The sequence below is a fragment of the Puntigrus tetrazona genome, chromosome 17 (assembly GCF_018831695.1).
Source record: "Puntigrus tetrazona isolate hp1 chromosome 17, ASM1883169v1, whole genome shotgun sequence".
Taxonomy (NCBI): domain Eukaryota; kingdom Metazoa; phylum Chordata; class Actinopteri; order Cypriniformes; family Cyprinidae; genus Puntigrus; species Puntigrus tetrazona.
In genome coordinates, this window is record NC_056715.1 from 9,109,301 (window position 1) to 9,129,337 (window position 20,037).

Genomic DNA, 20,037 nt, shown 5'->3' on the forward strand with positions numbered 1-20,037 from the left:
CAACTGACCATAAACAACACTGACTACTGAGACGGAAACTATGCAGGTGATTGGGTTTTTCATGCAACAAATTCATAAAACGAATTAGACAGCATTTCCAGATATATAAATATCCATTCATAAAAGTGAATTAAATTAATCCTTATTTTGCTTTTTTCTTATTTAAATATTATTGGTAATTAGTTACTGTATTTTAAATAATCAGAAATTTTGATATTTGTAAGTATTTGCAGTCAGGCCTGTTTATAAGCATTTTGGGTCTTGCTTTTAAAGTTAGATTTGACGTCGTACAACAACATGACCGCCATTGTCACGTAGTCAAAAAAAAACCCTAAACGTTTAAAGTATATTTAAAAGAAAAAAGCAAAATGAAAATTTTTGGCCTGAAATGACCAAAGATGTCCTAAAATCAAATCAAATCAAATCAAAAAAAGAAAGAAATCAAATCTGTGTATGTTGAGGGCTCTTCTTCCTTGTATACAGCGACACCTTCAGGGCGGTCAGGACAGGTGCGCGAGCGGACAGGGCGTGGCCATGCGCTCAGGTGAACTGGAAGGAGGAAGACAGCCTGAGAGCCACGGTAAGAGGAGAAGGTCCTTAAACATCTTAAACCCTTAATTATGACTTAATCTGAAAGAGAGACTTCAGGATGGTGAATTCGGGTAAGTTGGACTTTATTTACATAACTAAACTGTGTGCGTTTTATGGGGTGGGAGGGCGTTTGTGGACAGTCTCTCGAACGTGTTCTGGGTGTGGTCACGTTCATTTTGACAATACAGCACAGCATTGTTTGTCGCCCTGTAAAATCCCTGATAAATGTCTAGCTGAATCTAGGTCTGCAGCTTTATGATGTGGAAGATGCAGATCTCAGCTTTGCATTTGTTATACATCTTTTGTGATATTGTTAGAACAAGAGACAGTTCACTCATTTATTTAACCATACCAGATTAGTGTGACTCGTTCTGTGAAACAGTATCTTGACCCTGTAGTATCGCAATTGCCTTAAAATATAGACCATTTAACTGGATACAGAAATTCAATGAAGCCATACATAGCTCTTTGTGAGATAGACATTTACGTTTCGTTATTATTTACTGACGATCTTGACATTTTGGACATAGTTCAGTTCTCAAACAAACGATTCATTTGAATCGGATCTTTCGAATTCTCCATCAATGTAATGACCTAGTAGAAAATATGCAGTTCAGAAAAACTCTAATAAATATTTTATTAGTTCATTACTAGCTCAAAAATTTTTCTTTAGCTAAAATTGATCTTTGAATTATTTATAATGTTTTTTGTGTTTTTTCGGTTGCAATTGTAACAAATGCATGGAAGTATCATGCACAAGTCATTGAGGTTAATTGGAAAAAAAAAAACCCTGTGGGACATGATGAAAAAGTCTAAAGAAAAAGAAAATCCTGATGGAAAAATACAATGTGCATAGAATTATCATCGTGTTTGTCTATTTCCTCCATTATATCTGACAGTCCCTCATCCCCTCACAACAACTTTCTTTTAGTGTTTGTCATGGCTCATGAAAAATAATTGTATGTTGTCTGACGTTTATCTGGATTTCATGATGCACTCAATTCCTTGATTGATTTCCTCTTGGAGTCTAACCCTTCATCTTTCATCTTTTGGTTGGTATTGTGTGTGTTTCTCGTAGGTCTTTGCTGTGGCAATCTGAAGGATGATAAGATCCTAATGAAGATGGGTTTGGGGCTGGTGCTGGTGGGTCATGTGAACTTCTTGTTGGGGGCACTGGTACACGGAGCTGTGCTCAGACACATAAAAGCGTTCACCTTGAACAAGACAGTTGTCTACCCCATCTCCAATGTCATCGCTCTCGTGGCAGGACTTATGGTTTGTCAGTCTACTTCTATCTGTGATCACGATCGAGTGTTTAGTTTAGTTAATAAGCAGGCATATTAGCTAAAACTGCAAACTCACATTTTCCACGCTGTATCTAACCATGTTGTAACCTGCAGGCAATTATTGGTGGAATCTCAGCTATTGTTCTGTCAAAGAACAAGAAAAACCAGCTGCTGGTGAGTAGACACGAGCAAACAATACCATCCTATTTTTAAAGATTGCATTTGCGTTGTGTTTTTCCTATTTATTTGCCACCGTTGCAAAACTTTAAAATTCTGTGAAATAAAATGTTCATTTCTGAATGTGTTTTTTCCCTTGTTGCAGAGTTGGTTTCTATTAATAGTGAGTGTCTTGGCTGTTCTCTTGGGTGCCACCTCTGCAGTGGGTATCTCCGTCGCCACAGTGAGGGCCATAATGTGGGAAGGAAGCAATCTGTTTGCCCACTGCAACCTGTCTGAAAACATAACCTACTACAGCATCACAAATGAATGCCCCTTTGACCCCACACGCATCTATGTGAGTCAGTGAACCTCCAGGCTGCTGGATCCTAGTGTAATCTAATACTCAAATATATATACCTTTTTAAAGAATGCTTTTTTTGCTGTTGAAATGCATTTGTCACCAAAACTAAAGCCATAGTATGAACCATTATAGTATTACGTTCTAATTTAGGATGTGCTGTGATTTTTAATGAGGGAGGCATTTGGAAGGTTTTGTTGTTGCTTTTAGGAACATTTTAGAAATGTTAACATTTAGGATTATTTTACCAACACCTTTTTATTCCTAATCTTTTTTTTATTATTTTTAAAATTCAATTCTAAAATTGCTCTCTCATTAAAAATACATTTGAAAATCCAGTCATTTGAAATGTTGGTGTCATTCAAAAGTCATTGAAATTTGTTGGTAAAGCAGTGCAAGCCCTTTTGGGACATGATGCAAAATAAGTAAGCGAATGGAAATACTGAAACAAAATATGTTTTTCTCTCTCTCCAGGGAACTACATTAATTTTATGGTTTCCATTAATTCTGATGTCTGTGGTGGAGGTGGTATTCTCCTGCCGCTGCTTCTTGGCTTGCACTTCTTTTCTCCGGCTGCGCTGCCCATGGAGGAGAAATGTCAGGGTAAATACAACATGCAGTGACTATATATATACTATATATATATATATATATATACCCATTCTTCAGAATTCATATGTAGTTAAAAGACTTACTGTGACTTACTGTATTTTTAAATTAAATGCAATTAAGATACAAATCAAAATTTAATTTTAAAATAATTTTTGGTTTTCAAAGGGATAGTTTACCCAAAAATGAAATATTTATGTGCTTATTCCCAGGCACCCAAGATGTTTTAAGGGTTATTTGGCATGCCAGTTCCCCATTATACCTGCTAAACATTTGGTATTCTCTGAATGCAATGTAAATGTTTGGTTTCAGGTGCGCGTCCAGGTGCCAGAAGAAACTGCACTTCCACCAGACTATCCAAACGAGGAGGAGCCAACAGAACAGAACGACCTACTTGACAAAGACGCAGTTGCTGTGGAGACTAGTGATTGGCTATAAATCATAAGTATAAATCTTATGCAATTGCTTTATGATAGTGGAGCAAGAAATACCAAGTGCCAATACAAATAAAAGCATGCTGCGCACTAAAGCGGCTTGCAACTGAAGAGCGACGGTGCTCTAACCTCTTTGCCTTAGTTTAACACTAATGTTGTGTTACTCCTCAGTCTTAAAGGCTCAAACCGTGTGGCCGTGGCAAATGCTGCTGGTTTCACCATGTAAAGTGCACTACGTTTTATATATTAACATCATTTATGTGTGATATGCTTATGTTTGTTACATTTTCTACACACGAGATTCCTTGTTACAGTAAATTTATATAAAATATTTTTCTATTTAAAACTAAGTTTCTGAAATTGCTCTTAACGGGATTAATGGGTCAAATATAAATATGTAAATATCTTGTCTACTGTCCTCTTTTCTATTCTTTTTTATTCCTTACATGTGCTAGACACTGTCTATAAAACCTATTTAGAATATTTGTATATGGCATTTCTTTTTATTAATTTTTTTTTCACAAAACTTGAAAGCTAAAACCAACTTAACTGTGTTTTTTTTTTTTTTTTTTTTTGTAAACATCAGGTTTTGTAAATATCAGCTTCTAAATTCTTGGTACAACGACTTCTAATAAGGCAAGCAAAGTTTTCACCTAGAAATCAGTTCCATGATTTTGTTTTGAAAATGTGAAACGCTAAAGTTAGTGTTTTACGGGAAGATAGATTTTTAACATTTATTCACAATGAATCTGAAAGCAATCAGTCAAAACAAATCAAATGAGACAGAATGAGGCTCATTTATCTCTTGGACTGTTTTACTGAGTCTATTTCATGATGCAGTTATATATGCTTCTATATAAAAAAAAAGACAAATCTGAGAGCTGATTCGAAGTAAAATAATAAAAGGAAAAGGAACGACACAAAGCAGGGCGTTTTCTCATTCATTGACAGCACAACTGTAGCTAAAGATTATCCTTTTGAGTTTGTCATTACAAAAAACCTGCTAAAACAAAACTATACATGCACCCGTTTTACACGTGATAAATTCTGTGGACGAAGCAAAGGCAAAATCTCAGTTTTTTTCTTTTAACTAAATATGACTTAAAAAGTATTTTCCAATACAAGTCTCTATTGTGGCCCCGTGGGCTGTAAGTCTTATCTTTTCAGCAGGGCTGCTCCTGATACTGTCTCTCTGTGGCGGTGAAAAAGTCCTCTAGAACACTGCGCAGATACTCGAATGTGGGTCGATTGTCCGGGTTCTCTGTCCAACAGTGTTTCATGATATTATACAGGTCCTCGGGGCAGTTATCAGGGCAAGGCATGCGGTACCCTCTCTCGAGGTTTGCAATCACTTCTGGGTTTGTCATTCCTGAAAGACCAAAAGGAATACAAATTCTGAGGCGAAATGATTCCATAATGCATTTTTCACTGATGCTACTGTGCAAAGTTCAAAAAGGAAGCACGTGGAGCTGGTTTGGTACCTGGATATGGGATTCTTCCATAGGTAACAATCTCAGTCAGCAGTACTCCGAACGACCAGACGTCTGATTTGATCGAAAAGGTGCCATAGTTTATGGCCTCGGGTGCCGTCCATTTGATGGGAAACTTCGCACCTGTGTGATTTAAGGCGTCTTTTTAGATCTCCGGTGTTGCAGCCAAACTTTCTCTGGTAATCTAATGCTAACACAGGATGTAACAGCATGATACACGTACTGCCTTACCTTCTCTGGCGGTGTATTCGTTGTTTTCAATGAGACGGGCGAGGCCGAAATCGGCAATCTTGCAGATGAGCTCATCGGACACCAAAATGTTGGCAGCTCTCAGATCTCGGTGGATGTAGTTCTTCTGCTCGATGTAAGCCATTCCATCTGCGACCTGCAGGGGGCGGTGCAGGGTTAATAATAAGGCCGCATACCATACTTCCACGCTATTATTTCTGCAGTATACAAAGAGATTATTTGCCAAAAAAACAAAACCAAAGTTTTTTACCTAATCAAAATAAACCAGCTGCAGTTTGATTGAGATTAACTGGAATGCACACTGAAAAAACTATTGTTGCAAAATGAACTCATATATAGACTATGCAAAGTATTTATTTTCTTTTATTGGACTGTCAAATGACAAAAAAAATATATTTTCATTAATTACCATGCTATTGAAATAATAATACATTTAAAACTAATTCTGCTGTGCACCTGTTGTACACATAATACATTCTGAGGACAAAGCAAAGGCTAAATCTGTTAATAATGAATATTGTTTTAATTTTCAAATTACTGTGAAATATTTGTTTCTTTAATTACAATGCTAAAAGTCCCTTATGCTCACAAAGGCTGCGTTTAAGCAAAAATACAATAAATACAATAAAATCAGTAATATTTTAAAATGCCTTTACAATTTTAATATCTATTTCAGATTTCTATTTTAACATTATTATTTTATTAATTTTATTCCTGTCATGTTAAAGCTGACTCTTCAGCAGCCACGATAACGACTTTGACTTCGACAAACCGAAAGAAAAGTATTTGTTTGAAATAGCTTTCGTAACACCTGGCCTATAAATGTTTTCACTTTCCCTTTTCAATTTACCAAATCCTTGCTGAAAAAATAGGTCTATTCATATCTTTTTTCGAAATGTTGCGTTCTATTACAATAGTTGCATAGGTGTTTTGCACACTAATTTTACAAGGCAGTCTGCAGTAGGTTTGCAATTCATTCCGAGCATAACCCACGCTGCACATACAGACAGAGGTCAGTTCCTGTGACAGGGAGGTTCATGCTTTAACTTCCCTTGATTTAACTTTTTACCCTCACTGATCCACTCCACCCAGCACAAACCACAGGTTTATACACAGATGGCTGGTTTGCTGCTACACTTTCTGATGTCTGACGCGCCATCTTTCTTTATTTTCCCCATATTTCATGGAATTTTATTTGGGGGCCCCTCAGCTCCACCGATGATTACTTTCAAAGCTTGATTGTTCACACACTATACATTTAAAACACCTGATTTGTTGTAGCGGTGTTGCTAACATCAAACCTTTTTCTGCCTGGCATGTTTTTGCTCTTTTGTGATTTTTAATTGTAACAGTTGTAAAGTTACAAGAGTGTACAGGTCCATTTTTACTTTAATATTCAAAGTCTTAACGTAGTAAACATAATGTGGTGCTTAAAAGTAGCTAAATAAACCAGCAGACAATACAATTACATAACAGAATGTTAACAACATAAATATTAACTGAAATTGCACATTTATTATAGGTTGTATGTTATATGTAGAATAAATATTAAACACAGCAGCGAGCATCTGTAAAACAACAACTCTTAATCTAGCTAACTGAGGCATAATGAACTTTGGAATATAATAGGAAAGACCCAAATAGGCTAAGGTAAATATAATGTTTAGCTGCTTTTAGCTTATTTTTGTCACAAAAGTATACACCTGGGAAACATATTTTTACGCAGAAGACCTATCTTTAATCTAATACTAAGTAAAATGTTATATTCTAATATATACTAATATACTTTAGTACGAGTACACGAGAGAAATAAGTGAATTATGTGATGTTAACCAGCGTATATTATCCACACATCATTATTATTGTGCATGGCACGTCGTTCTGAAAATAATAAAATGACATGTATAGATTGTTTAATTATTTAATATTGGTCTTTCGTATAAGTACTATTGTTCATTGACATAATATATCACAAAAAAAAAAAAAAAAAACATTTTCATTTCATGTAAGCTACTCAGCAGTCACTTAGTACGCATATGCCTTGGGCTGACTCTGATTGTGGGCTGTATAGTATTACAGCTTGTCTGTTTGTGTGTAAGTTTGCAGATGTGTTATTATAGGCGATGCATCACTTTTTACAGAGGATGTTGCATTACGACACCGTGCACATGTTTGTTCAAAGAAGTCATAGTTCAAAAATGTGTTGGTTTGATGTGAACATGCCTCATGGTTTTGCCTCAGAACTGACAGGTTAGCATAAATGTGTAGACTTAACAAAGGCCTTGATGCAAGTCCACCCACTTTGTGGAAAATGATAGGTAAAAGATATCAAACGGCATCTAAGCTGATCCCTAAAGCGAAATCCTTTTTTTAAATGCACTTTTAAAAAAACATCCTGCCTCTCGATTTCTGTTTTATCTTTTCTCCAACAACGTTTCATTGAATATCTTGTTGAAAAATGATATCAGGAAAGAGAACATCTCCTTTCAACACCTATAACATCACACAATCTCTACGAGCCTCTGACCTGCAGCCCTCTAGCAATGCTTTTCAATAACATCAGTTTTCCCATCATCATTCTCAACATCAGCCACATTTGCTATAAAAGACATTCATGTCACGAGTGATCAAAACCATCTGATTTTTAACCTGATCATTCAATTCAAGGAGCTGAATCAAAACACAAGACTCTGCTAAGAAATTACTGTCTGTACTGAATAGTTAATGAATACTGATCGTGCAATAATTAAATATTCTCAATGAAGCATGGAGTGTCATTAATTAGGTCGAGAATTACCATGACCTAAATCAGACCTTCGTGTGTTCTTACAATCTTTGTGAAAAATATTATAGCAAACAAACAAAGAACTGTATGTTTGGACACTGAATGTAAATATAATGTTAGTGAGAAACTTTTTTTTTTGTTTTGATCAAAAATACTGTATTTGTAAAATATTAATGATATAAATATTAATTAAAATGTCATCTACCAGTCTTTAGTGTCACATGATCATTCAGAATTTACAAAAAGGATTTATTATTAATTAGATTGTAGATATATGCAATATAAATGTGTGTACATTTTATCACGTATGCTGTCAAACGATGAAACGTTATTAATCGCATGCACAATAAAGGTATTTGTTTACATGATATATGTGTGTGTTCTGTGTATATTTATTATGGATATATAAATACACACACATATTTTACGTGTTCATCCAGACAAGGTAGTTTGGTTTGGGTAGCAGCACAGTTGTTGTTATATTAAGGTGTCTAGACTCGTTCCAGCACACACAGTCATGCTCATTGTTATCAATGAGATTAGGAAGCAAAGCAGTGGCTAAATAATGTTGCCGTCACGAGCTTAGAGACAGTGGTCAAACAGAGGAATGGGTTATAAACAGAACATGCAAGGGTCTGTAATGTTGAGTTTAGCTTGTAATGCATTCAAATTTTGGTCAGTTTGTACAAATGTCTCACCCCCTGACGTTTTGTTTTTACTGACCAAAGAATAAAAATGAATACTTTCAGGTGCAGCGTACCTGGGCAGCCATATCAATCAGATTATTGATGGGTATAGCACATCCTTCTGGAGTCTTCAAAAAATCCACCAGGCTACCTAAAATGAGAGGTAACACATTTTGAAATAAATATAATTTACATATGTCAAAACAAGATAGCTATGCACTTTAAAGTAGTAAAATGTTAAATATATTCAGAGAAAAACTAAGGAACGAATCAAATGAGACTGACCGGGGCATTTTCATGGACTGAATGGAAAGATTAAATGTAAAAAAAAATTGCTTTGATTTTTTTAACACTTTTGTTCATAGTTCATAAGTCTTCTGTCTTGTCTTCAGCAGCCTTTTTTCGACATTCTTCAACCGCAACTAAATGTTACCGGAAGCGCGCTCTCTCCATCAGTCATTTTAGTTCAAAGGCAAAAGGAAACAGCAGATAGATGAATGCTGTTGTTTTGGCTCTTAAAACATTTTGTATGTTCTTCTCTAAATATACCAGAAACACAAATAACAGCATTCGGATTAGATCCAAGAACTAGAACATAACAACTTCAGGAAATTAGCGCAGCCAGTTTGGATTAGTCACTGAGACGTTAGGTGTTAAAGGCCAAAGCTGTTGCGTTTGAGATGACGGGCTGTGTTGGAAAAAAAGAACCGTCTGACCCTGAAGGAAATTCCCACAAAGGTGCAGCGGAAAGTGCCCTGTTAGGAACACAAGTAATCAGCCGTACACACTCCTTTCGCCTCAGTTTGCATTAGGGTGCAAAATTCAAGGTCGTGGTTAAGTTTAGATGAAGTTGCCATGTTTTGAATAATTCTGTTATTGTCTCTATTGTTAAAATGACAGAGGGGTGAAAAAGGGCACATCAACCTCTTCTTTAAAATAACATCACAGACAACAACAGTGCTTTAAAACGCATCACATGCGCCCTAAACAAAGAATTGGGAGATTTACAAGCGGAGCGTAGTGTTCTATCAGCTTCCTCTAAGAGGGAACACAAAGCGGGCCCATTCACCAAGCCGCGCCACCAGCGTGCTGACGTTGTGGTAACGTGGCTGTTCCTCTAAGAGTCTTTTGTTACCGTCGCCATCAATATGACATTCTGGAGGCCCAACAATCCTCTTAGGCGCAATGAGACCGACAAACCACACACACAATCCATACTGGGTTACACATGGAAAAGCGTACATCGGAATACGCCTGTGATGACGACCTAAGGTGCCATTGTTACGTTTAAAAAGAGAAAAGATAGGGTGTGGAGGTCTTTTTTTCTGAGCACCTGTGATCATGGTGACCATGAGTCTGATTTGTTGTAGTGAGTTTCTGGGTGGCTGGATCTAAATTAGAAAGCATTCCCGATACTAGCCTACGGAACAAAGACCTCCTTTCTACGAATTACACTGAGTTTCCTCTTCCTTCTCTTCCTCCTTTCTGCCTCACTCAGTGTTCTACATCAAGTCTGGTTTGGTTGTGCATTTCTGTAAGTAGGTTCCAGTGAGATGTGGTGTGTGTGCGTGTGTGTGTGAGGGGCTTATTATGCATTAGTGGTTAGAGAAACATTAAGCAACCTAACTGCTGCTAAAGACGTATAGCTCTTCTGAAACAATCTGCTGTTCCCATGAATAAAGTGTTAGCAAGACAAAATCATAAAAATACAATGTTCAAAAGGCAGAAACCAAACAATATTAAAACATTTGCCTAGAAATAAAACTGTATCACTTCAAGCCGCATGGTTTCTTTTTTCAGTGGAGCACATTTCTCTCTCTGAAGGAGCATTTTGTAGGTTTATACTGCACTTTTCAATAAAATAAAAGTGAATGTAGACAGTGGCTTTCGAGCTTCAAAACCAGCAAAGAGCAAATCGTAGTCCTTAGGACTTGTGCAACAGTTTCCATTTCATGTGAAGCTGTTTTATGCCTTAAGCTTGACAACTCACAGTCAAAAATCTGTTAAACATCTTTTGTGTTCTCCAGAAGAAACAAAGTCCTATTGGGTTGCAATGGCATTAGGGTATTATTAAATATTTGCTATAGCATTAGGGTGAGTAAATAGTGATATTATTTTCATTTTGCATCAACTAATCCCTAGGAGAAAAGGAGTGGTAACAGATTAAAAATTGTTTGAACATGTTTTGAAAAAGTGGAACTTCTGAAACTTGCATCAGATCTGAGTATAACAACAAGAACAACACAATGACATCTAAAACAGAATGATGTGAGACAAACCAACTGTGTGTTCTGCAAAACTGAAGTGGGTCGGTTTATGTTCTAGAACACTCAGATATGAAACACAAGCTCTGCATGCCATTCACAAGAGGGTTATGAGGGACGTCAAAACCACTTAGTGAACAATGAAATGCATGAATCAGCTTGTTTGATTAAACACCAGACATTTTAAAAAGGAGGGGTGTGACTACCAGATATTGAGATATCCATCAAATATTCAGATTAGTGGTTGAGCGAGGTTTACATCTGGTCACTCTGTAATCTTGAACAATTTTACACCATCATTTAGACATTTGAGATCAGTTTTCGAGGGTTTTTTTTTTGTTGTTGTTGTTGCAAGGATCAAATAAAGCTGATTTGTACAATGTTACAACAATAAGCAATATATGTTTTTGAAATATATTATATGAAAGTGTTTTTTGATCCTGCATGCATGTCAACCTGTTATTTGGGACTCCCAAAACCAAAATATGAACCTTTCATAACCCATAATAGGGGCACTTTAAACAGTAGATGTGCATTCATCCATATACTTAAATGAGGCAGACGATATGTCTGCAAATATAAAAACAGTGCGGTCAATGAAAGAGACTAAAAACAGTTGCCCCTCAAAAATACTGCACAGTCAAAGGGCTGTTTGATGTTTCTCTGCTGAGAATCATTCAGGTGAGCGAGGGACGCATATTGAGATACCTTCAATATCTTCAAAGCCTCGAGAAAGCTTTGTTTTCTTAGAGCAGACACAAATGGGAAACTGCTGTGGGCTTAAAACACAAACAAAACTGCTCATGATACTACTTAGACCTGTTAGGTCATGAAACCCTGATGAAAGTTTAAATGGAAGAATACTCAATGAATGCCTGTGTTTTGTAAAGGAAGTTCAGGTGGGACGCAGGGATGAATCATTTAGTACTAGACATAAAGGCTTTGTCATTCCATTGAAATCTCCCCTCCCTTGTTCGCATGAGTGTGTGAGAGCATTTGCGTGTCTCACCGTTCTCCATGAACTCGGTGATGATGTAAATGGGCTCCTGCGTAACCACAGCGAAAAGTCGCACCAGTCGAGGGTGCTGCAGGGTCTTCATCAGGTTCGCCTCAGCCAGGAAAGCGCTGATGGACATGGTGCCTGGCTTGAGACTCTTGATAGCCACCCGACGGTTGTTGTTATACAGCCCTATAAAAATAAAGCGTTTGTGTTATTTTTAGAGGTAGTACGCTCGTAATGAAAATACTGTTGTGAAAATACAAATTTCGTTATAAACCTGTTTAACCAGCCTGTAAAAATTAAAAAAAAAATTACAAAGTGGCTAATTCGTTAGAGGTTTTTGCTAAAGTGTACATATTTTCGTACTTTGTGTGAATATGTATAAATAACCTACACCTAACCCTGCCCCTAAACTGAGTGAGGTCGTACCAATTAGCCACATCGAAAAATACGTACAAATTGGTTGTGAGACTGTGTTGGTTTAACTTACTTTTTCTGTGGAACACAAAGGAAGATACTTTGAAGAAGGCTGATAACAAAACTTATCTTCTTTCATGTTCCACAGATAAAACAAAAGGGCATACCGTTTTGTAATGATGTGAAAACTGTGCTATTTCCTTATCAGAATGCTGTTGTTTGAGGGTGTTTTTAAAGAATTTGATCTGTGGCAATGTTTTCCTTCACCAAGTTTCTTTGGCTTCACATTGTTTGTCTTCTTTATAACCCGGTTGACTTTATTTCTATGGCGTTGATTTGTGCGATGTTATCACAAATGAAAATGTCTGTGGTTTAATGAATGAAACGGTTCATTACATGAAACGGTTCTTTCATTTGAATGAGGAAAGACATTCACTGCAAAAACCGACAAAATGGCATCTATGATAAGGGCCCTTCTAGTCATGGAGCTGACAGGCAGCGAGGAAAACATATTGTTGCTATAACAACTAGGGACAGGAAGTGGTTAAAACTAAACCTTGATGTGACTTCTATGGCTCTATTTTAGGGTCAAGACAAGACGAGTATAATACTTCTGCTGCAGTTTGCTTATGTTATGAAAACTGGGCATTTAAGAAAGAAAAAGCTTACTAACATAAAACAAGAGTTTACGTAGCATAATTCATGTACTTGATATTTTACCTCAGTGGTTCTTAGCACAGGATGAGACTACCTAAAATGCTGATTCTGCTAATTTACAGCTTTCGGGCCATTTTCAATGCTAAACATTAGTCAAACATTCCAGCAAGCTTACTGTATGTGGAGTTCTGATATGCCAGGTGGTCGCAGAGACACACTCATAGCACATAAGCTTGTAGATGCATGTTTATCTATACCCATTCATGATGGTCCAATGCACACTGTTTGCTCACATTTCCAGACAAGCACAGGCAGACCCGGCCAGGCACAACACCTGGATGCATTGGTTGTTTATTCTTATTTTGGTGTTCCAACTAGTATGTCAGGAAAATATTCGCAAACATACTTTATATTTATTCGTATAAAGAACTTTATCACCCTGCATCTCAACTTTAAGAAATAGTCTTAACTCAGGTAAGGATGAAAAATACTTCTTACCCATCCATACTTCACCAAACTGCCCCTGCCCCAGTCTGCGCTCAAGCTTGAGAGACTCACGGGGCACTTCCCACTCATCCTGCCACCAGGGCTTCTGAGGGACTCGGGTTTGACATGGTTTCACCAGGCGAGTGCATAGTCCATCAGCCTCTCCTGCACAGTGAATAAAATGTTCTTATGCCTTTCAAAAATAACCGGAGCGATCTGTGTAAGGCACATATGACCGCTTGAACATACGTGAGTAATGCTTGACCAGCTCTGAGAGGGAGCTGAAGGAGATCTTGGTGGTGATGTAGAATCCGCCTGCGTCCAGGTTGCGGATTCTGTAGTGCTTGATTATGTCACCCTGTGTGTGGTCCAGGTCTCTCACAGACAGGGAGAAACTACCTGAGGTACCAGAACAACAGAACAATCCAGAGTTATATATCTACCTTCATAACAATGAGAATTTATAAATTGGAGTTTAGAGACATTTTATAGTAAATGACATGAAGAAAATTCATATTTTGCTGTAATTTATTTATTTTTATGTATATTTATTTATTTATTATTTACAATGTTTTATTAGTTTAGAATTATGGAATTATTTTTATTAAAATTTCTCTCTCTCTCTCTCTCTCTCTCTCTCTCTCTCTCTCTCTCTCTCTCTCTCTCTCTCTCTCTATATATATATATATATATATATATATACTGTTGTGAGGACAAATGCATTCTTTTCTACCTGGGTTGGTCTCACTCTCTCTGATGAGGAAGGAGCCCTGTGTGTTACCGGGGGCCAGTAACTGCCTCATGGCATCGTTCCTAGAGAGGTTTTTAAAGAACCACCTGCAACACAACAAAATCATCATTTTCTTTGGGGTTTGACTCATTGATTATCTCGTTGTGGGGTTTCAATTGTTCAAAAGATACAGGGTTGGGATGTTTCATTACGCCCACGATCAAAAGTCTTAAACCTGAACATATGCAGAAATGTGCCGTCAGCAGGTTCTGGAGTAGTGATACTCAGAAACCTGTGTGACTTGTGGGAGTGTTTTCTTATTTATTTCCATTACTGACACCCTGATATCTGCTGTAAGCAGCAAGGGGTACCCTAAATGAATCAATCTTTCAGCCACAGATTTGGGGTGGTATTTCCCAGATCTCACTGGGAAAGCTGATTTGATCTTCTTTGTTCAGAAACCCAAAGCAGCTGATCTACATAAATACATATCTGTCAAGACAACTCTCTGAGGGATTTGTCATGGTAATGTATATGATCATAAAAATGTGCTTGATCTTGGTAGAAAAAGATCTGTTGCTGAGCCAATGCAGAGACTTGCTGTATTGCCAGTTCATTCACAACATGCTGCTCTGAGCATGTAAGAAATACTGCTACTGCACTCATAACGTAAACACATAACCTTCATATAGCATACAATTGATCATTGCGTAACTTACGGTTCTGTCTCCATGCTGTTCAGTTTTCCTACAAAATTCTGTGGTATGTATCCCCTCTGCCCGGTAAACAGAGACTCCGCCATGAACCATTCAGGATCATCTCTAAAACACACATAGACACATACATTATCGTTTAAACTGACAGTTTCTCCTCTCAAAACTGCACAAAAATTGAAACGGACAAACCCTGAATTGACATTCGGTTAAATTCAGCTTCTCAAAACCCAACTTGAGTCGGTGAGGGTGTTTTGATGATATACTGAGTTTGAATGTAGGCTTAGCTTACGCATTTAGGATTTTTAGCTTCTCCCCCTTTTCAAACCCGAGGTCATCACTGTGGCATGGCTCATATTTGTATAAGGCTACCACCAGGTTCTCTGAAAAACACAGTTGACAAACGTGAACAGTCTGAACCACCCATTAAGAGTATATCTGCAGGATGTTTTGAATGTGTTCTCTCACCTGGAAGAGGAGATGATGGTGGAGGTGTGTACTGCGATGGATAAGGTATCAGAGGATCGTAGTTCTGTCAAAATTCAAATCCAGTATGAATAAAAAATATTCATGATACAGTTACAGCTAGAAAACAGTACTCTGTAATCCTGCTAACATTTAGAATAATAACAGTTATGGCAATTATTATTATTAAAATGTTAAAAACACAGGGCTATTAAATAAGCTATTAAAAATGTTTGAAGGAAAGTTGTTTTAATTGTTTGACTATGATTAGCAATTTCCACTATAAGCTCTTCATGACATCAAAACATTTAATCTCAGTCAATAATTTATGAATGTCATAAACCATACAAACTCACTTTCCTAAACAGGGTGGAGGTGTTCTTATTTTCTGATTTCACAGCCTATTAAGAACCGACTACCGTAGTAAAAGCAAACATTCCATCATTCTCATCATGCTATGAACAACATGTGCTGTTCTCTTTCATTTCCGATCTACTTCAATAAAAACAAATCACAAGGAAATATGTCCCAAATTTAGCTTGATGTTTTAGTCCCCAATTGATTAACAACACAAAGGCTCATTTCCCTCAAATTATGTAACCCTGTGTGGTTGACCTGTCTGAAGAATGAGACGCATCAATGCAAATGGACCGTGGCAGCAAGAGATCAAACGATTATGATTACTCGTCCGGAACGTAAATATAAAATTACATACAAAAAAAATGCAACATTTTCCGCATGATTAAACTAATCACAATTTCAGATTAAGAGACCTGAAAAAAAAGTTTAGTTTTTTTTGTATTAAGAGAAATGATACACTGGTTGATTTAAAACACATCAGTTTTAAACGTCAAGTGGTCAACCATCTTTAGTAGATATCCCAAGATCAGCTGTCTGCCTTAGCATTAAGGATTTCAAGTAAAAAACACACATATTCCATTTCAGTTTCAGCAAGGCAGATCATAATTTTTAAAAAATGCTTTGTGTAGCACTTTGTGAGACTTTGTTGTGTTCTGTCTTGAGTTATAAACCACAGAGATTTGTAATGCATGTCTTTAGTGTAGAGAATAGCTCTACCACTTCCTTTCTTGTCTCTTCTCTCCACATATTTAGTCACTGTCTCACATTACAACCTGTCTCAAACTTCTGAAATCAAATATAACCGTTTGGGAAAAAAGAAAGCATTTACTTCAGTATGTTTGTCGCCATACATTCTGACACTTGCCTATTTTGCTTTGATTCGGATACTAAACGCTCGATCGGCCTACATGGTTGCTATGGATACTTGTCAGATAGAGCAATTTTCTCACAAGCATCTGTTTAGCTCACTATTACTTATCTAACTTTGTGGTTACCAATTTTATGTTGTAATATACTTGCATGTAGAAGGTAAAAAAGAAATGCATAGCTAACGTAATAGTCAGCAGACGCGTACAATTCATATACACGAAGACATACCTGACTGACAGGAGGCTTTGGGCAGTTACATTGATCGCACCATTCATCTGGATGGTAGGAGAATTCATCATCAGGATCAAAAGAGCCACAGTTCCCCATATTTGCTGAGCATGAAAGAAATACATGAATTATTACGTTATTAGAACTACGGTGACAATTGTAAGCACATTCAAGCAGGCCTATATATTCATCAGTTCGTCAATAAATGCTAGCGATCTAGCTCCTGGCAAATAAAAAAGTTAAGAGGTAGTGGCTAAATAAACCAATTAAATTACATTTACAGAAAATGTGTTTTAACGTTATAGCACGTACATATCTGTGAGAATTTGACATATTCTCTTTGATGTTAATTACTGTAGTAGTAATATTTTGTGTAAGACTGCTCACACTGGATATATTATCAGATAAATAGAGCCACAAACATTAATTTTATATTTAGGCCTAACAATTAATAGGCCTATATTTGTCCGTAAGGTTGGACAAACAATTCTGTGTGTTAAAAAAAACAAAACATTTCTGTACCAGATCTGTAAAGGAGGTTAATCCTCTTTTGAATTCTAGACACACTTTTTTCAATACAAACACTGAGTTTGAGACTGCTTTTTATTTTTGGGGTAAATACAGAGATTTGGATTACGGTGATCCGTATGCATGTGTGTGTGTGTGTGTGTTTTACATTTGTCTTGAGCATTGTGTGTTTTGCGCTGGAAAGTTCATGAAAAAAATCCCTGTCCGTAAGTGTTTTTATGGAAGGATGAACTGTACTTTTGTAAACATGTGAATATATAAACACAAAAGCCCTCAAGCATTTTAATTCCCATTAAGCAGATAAATAATGTGCTAACTCAATGTGTATGTTTCTGTGGGGTTTGGACCCGTGAGAAACTGTGTTGTTGGGTCAGGAAAAGCTCAACCCCCTGGGTCAAACAGAAGACTGTGTGCTCATGGGACAGTTTTGAGAACAGCCCAAACGAAAGCAGGAGACAAGACTTTCCACTGACCTGTGGCCTGTACCTGACCTTGCCAGTATCATCGGCCTCGGGACATGCACGCCAAGGTCAAATGTTTTGTGTTAAGATTGCTTTATGAAGTATGAGAAATGTTTTTGCGGCAGTAAATTATGACTGGTGTCTTTCTGCTCATTTAGGCCTCCAAGGTTGTCCTGTTACAGAGATGTTTGTAAAGGTTTGATATGAAGCCAAATAGATCAAATGCCTCTGCAATCCCACCGACACAATCACAAGGGGTTTTTTTATATATCACTAAATCAACATTATGTTTGAGAGCAGACAGAAGTCAAGAGGTTGAGACATGAGGGATAAACTTCACTAATTCATACCAAACAGTCAAAGCTACGCCAAAAAATACAGATATAGATTTTATTGTCCATAGGCCTATAACATACCAAGATTTTGTGTATTACGTTACCTTATAACATCAATTCCTATTAATGACTGATACCTTCCCAAATAAATAAATAAACAATCTTAACACATACATACATGATGGTTTGGATTTGGAATAAACATAAAAGAATAATAAAAAAAAAAATGAAAGTGGCAGCCTAGCTAGCAAAAAGGCAATATTTAGTGAGAACGCAGATTTTTTTTCTGACCCAATATTTATGATATTCTGCTTTTTCAAAAAACTAAAACCAGTGTTAATTTTTCTTTTCTGTGACCGGAGATGAAAAAAAGTTTCTGATTTAAATTTTCTGCATTATTATTATTGTATTATTATTGTATTAATGTTACACTCAAATTAATACAGCCTGTGAAATGCAATCCAAAAAACTCCCTTAGCGGTTAAATCACAATTTAAGTTTAAAATCGTTAAATTGTTTTTTACTGACCTTGAGGTGTAATATGATACGACACATGCAGAGATGATACACAATATTATCTCTCTCTTTCCTTTGTAAATGACTTTGTAAACACTGAAGAGCCGAATAACATTCTTCTGCTTTTCTATATCAAAAGTGAAAGATTTTATGCCATTGTATTATAAATGTACGTAATTTACGGATTCGTTTTTTTAAGTAAACAAAAGCCTTTTTTCACTTTTTAAAATATTCTCAGCTTAGTTTAAGGCTCTTTTTGATTTCTTTTCTTTTTTATATCTATAACCTTAATTAATAATTTAATAATTTTAAAATAATTTCCTCTGCTCATCCTGAAACTGTCGCTTACAAAGTTTCATCCAAAAGTTTCACTTCTACATTTTCATCCAATAAATCCCTTAGTGATTTAAAAAAGACTGTCTGAGAATACTTTTACCGGCCTGATAACTTGTAGTCATAAAAACCGATCGTGGCCTTGATTAAAATAATCAAAATTAGACACCGGTTGGTAAAACTTACCTTTTCTGTTGACAGAAGTTGCTGGTGTTAGTGATGGGCCAGTTTAGCAAGCATTGTAACGTCTTTAGCTTTAGATTTTATGAAGAACACATTTTGCCACAGAGCAACAAAACCAAGATTACACACAAAACGACAAGATCTGTAAGGCTTCGGCGTCTATCGAAAACATGTGCTGCTAAAGTGTAAAGGCTGTGTACGTCATGTCAGTTTTACTTCCCACCTTTGCAAAGGCACATCGTTTGCGAAGCCATCACTCACACACACGCACGCACACACACACACATACCACAGCTTTGCAGAGCAGGCTGATGATAGAGCTTCCTGTCGTTGAGGTGCTTGAGCTGATATTTAACATTTTTCAGCAGGTGCTCTGAGCAGCTGGTGTCATTGGAGTGAAGGATTCTGGGTCAGGACTCCACTTGTCACCTGCTTTTGTGGTGCCATAATGCCAAAGAGTGGAAATTTTAACGGCATTCATGGGTTTTTGGCATGTATTCGTACTGAAAAGAGACACAAAACTTTGTATAAGCTTAAAAGTGTCACAAAAAAAACCTATTTCATTAAGCATTTTTAGGCCCCTTGTTTACATTAAACCTAATATCAATGGTCTGGTAGAAAGAAGGCCTCTCTAGCAGAATGCATGTATGAAAACCCACACAAACCAGAAAATAAAACCAATATGCAACTCATTTTTTCATTTGACATTTTTTAACTAGCTGCTTGGATTTGACGCTCATGTCTCTTGCCATTATCTGTATCTTAAACCCTGTCTATTTCTCTGTTTCTCATTCTTTCTGAGCAGACCACACACTTTTGTTGTGGCATCAGTCTGCAAATAGTG

General features: G+C 36.7%; 2 protein-coding genes across 5 annotated transcripts; one reads left to right on the forward strand and one right to left on the reverse strand.

Moving 5' to 3' along the window:
• Positions 1–25: 25 nt before the first annotated feature.
• On the forward strand, positions 26–3,841 carry tmem54a (transmembrane protein 54a). Of its 3 annotated transcripts, XM_043262559.1 has the most exons (7): positions 26–46; positions 484–580; positions 1,670–1,866; positions 1,992–2,051; positions 2,200–2,391; positions 2,869–2,997; positions 3,316–3,841. In XM_043262559.1, the coding sequence occupies exons 1-7, from the start codon at positions 41–43 to the stop codon at positions 3,439–3,441; spliced, it is 807 nt and encodes a 268-aa protein (XP_043118494.1). In that variant the 5' UTR covers positions 26–40; the 3' UTR covers positions 3,442–3,841. The 3 variants fall into 3 exon arrangements, with proteins under 3 accessions (XP_043118494.1, XP_043118493.1, XP_043118496.1); XM_043262558.1 differs by lacking the exon at positions 26–46 and having other exon boundaries at positions 428–580; XM_043262561.1 differs by lacking the exon at positions 26–46 and having other exon boundaries at positions 437–662.
• Positions 3,842–4,225: 384 nt separating this feature from the next.
• Positions 4,226–19,454, reverse strand: lck (LCK proto-oncogene, Src family tyrosine kinase). Of its 2 annotated transcripts, none has more exons than XM_043262556.1 (13): positions 19,197–19,454; positions 16,838–16,941; positions 15,383–15,446; positions 15,207–15,297; positions 14,921–15,022; positions 14,205–14,308; positions 13,721–13,870; positions 13,484–13,636; positions 11,921–12,100; positions 8,722–8,798; positions 5,159–5,312; positions 4,919–5,050; positions 4,226–4,806 (listed from the first exon to the last, which is right to left on the reverse strand). In XM_043262556.1, exons 2-13 carry the CDS (start codon positions 16,934–16,936, stop codon positions 4,601–4,603), a joined length of 1,512 nt encoding a protein of 503 aa, XP_043118491.1. In that variant the 5' UTR covers positions 16,937–16,941; positions 19,197–19,454; the 3' UTR covers positions 4,226–4,600. The 2 variants fall into 2 exon arrangements, with proteins under 2 accessions (XP_043118491.1, XP_043118492.1); XM_043262557.1 differs by lacking the exon at positions 19,197–19,454 and adding an exon at positions 18,690–18,810.
• Between the last annotated feature and the right edge of the window lie 583 nt (positions 19,455–20,037).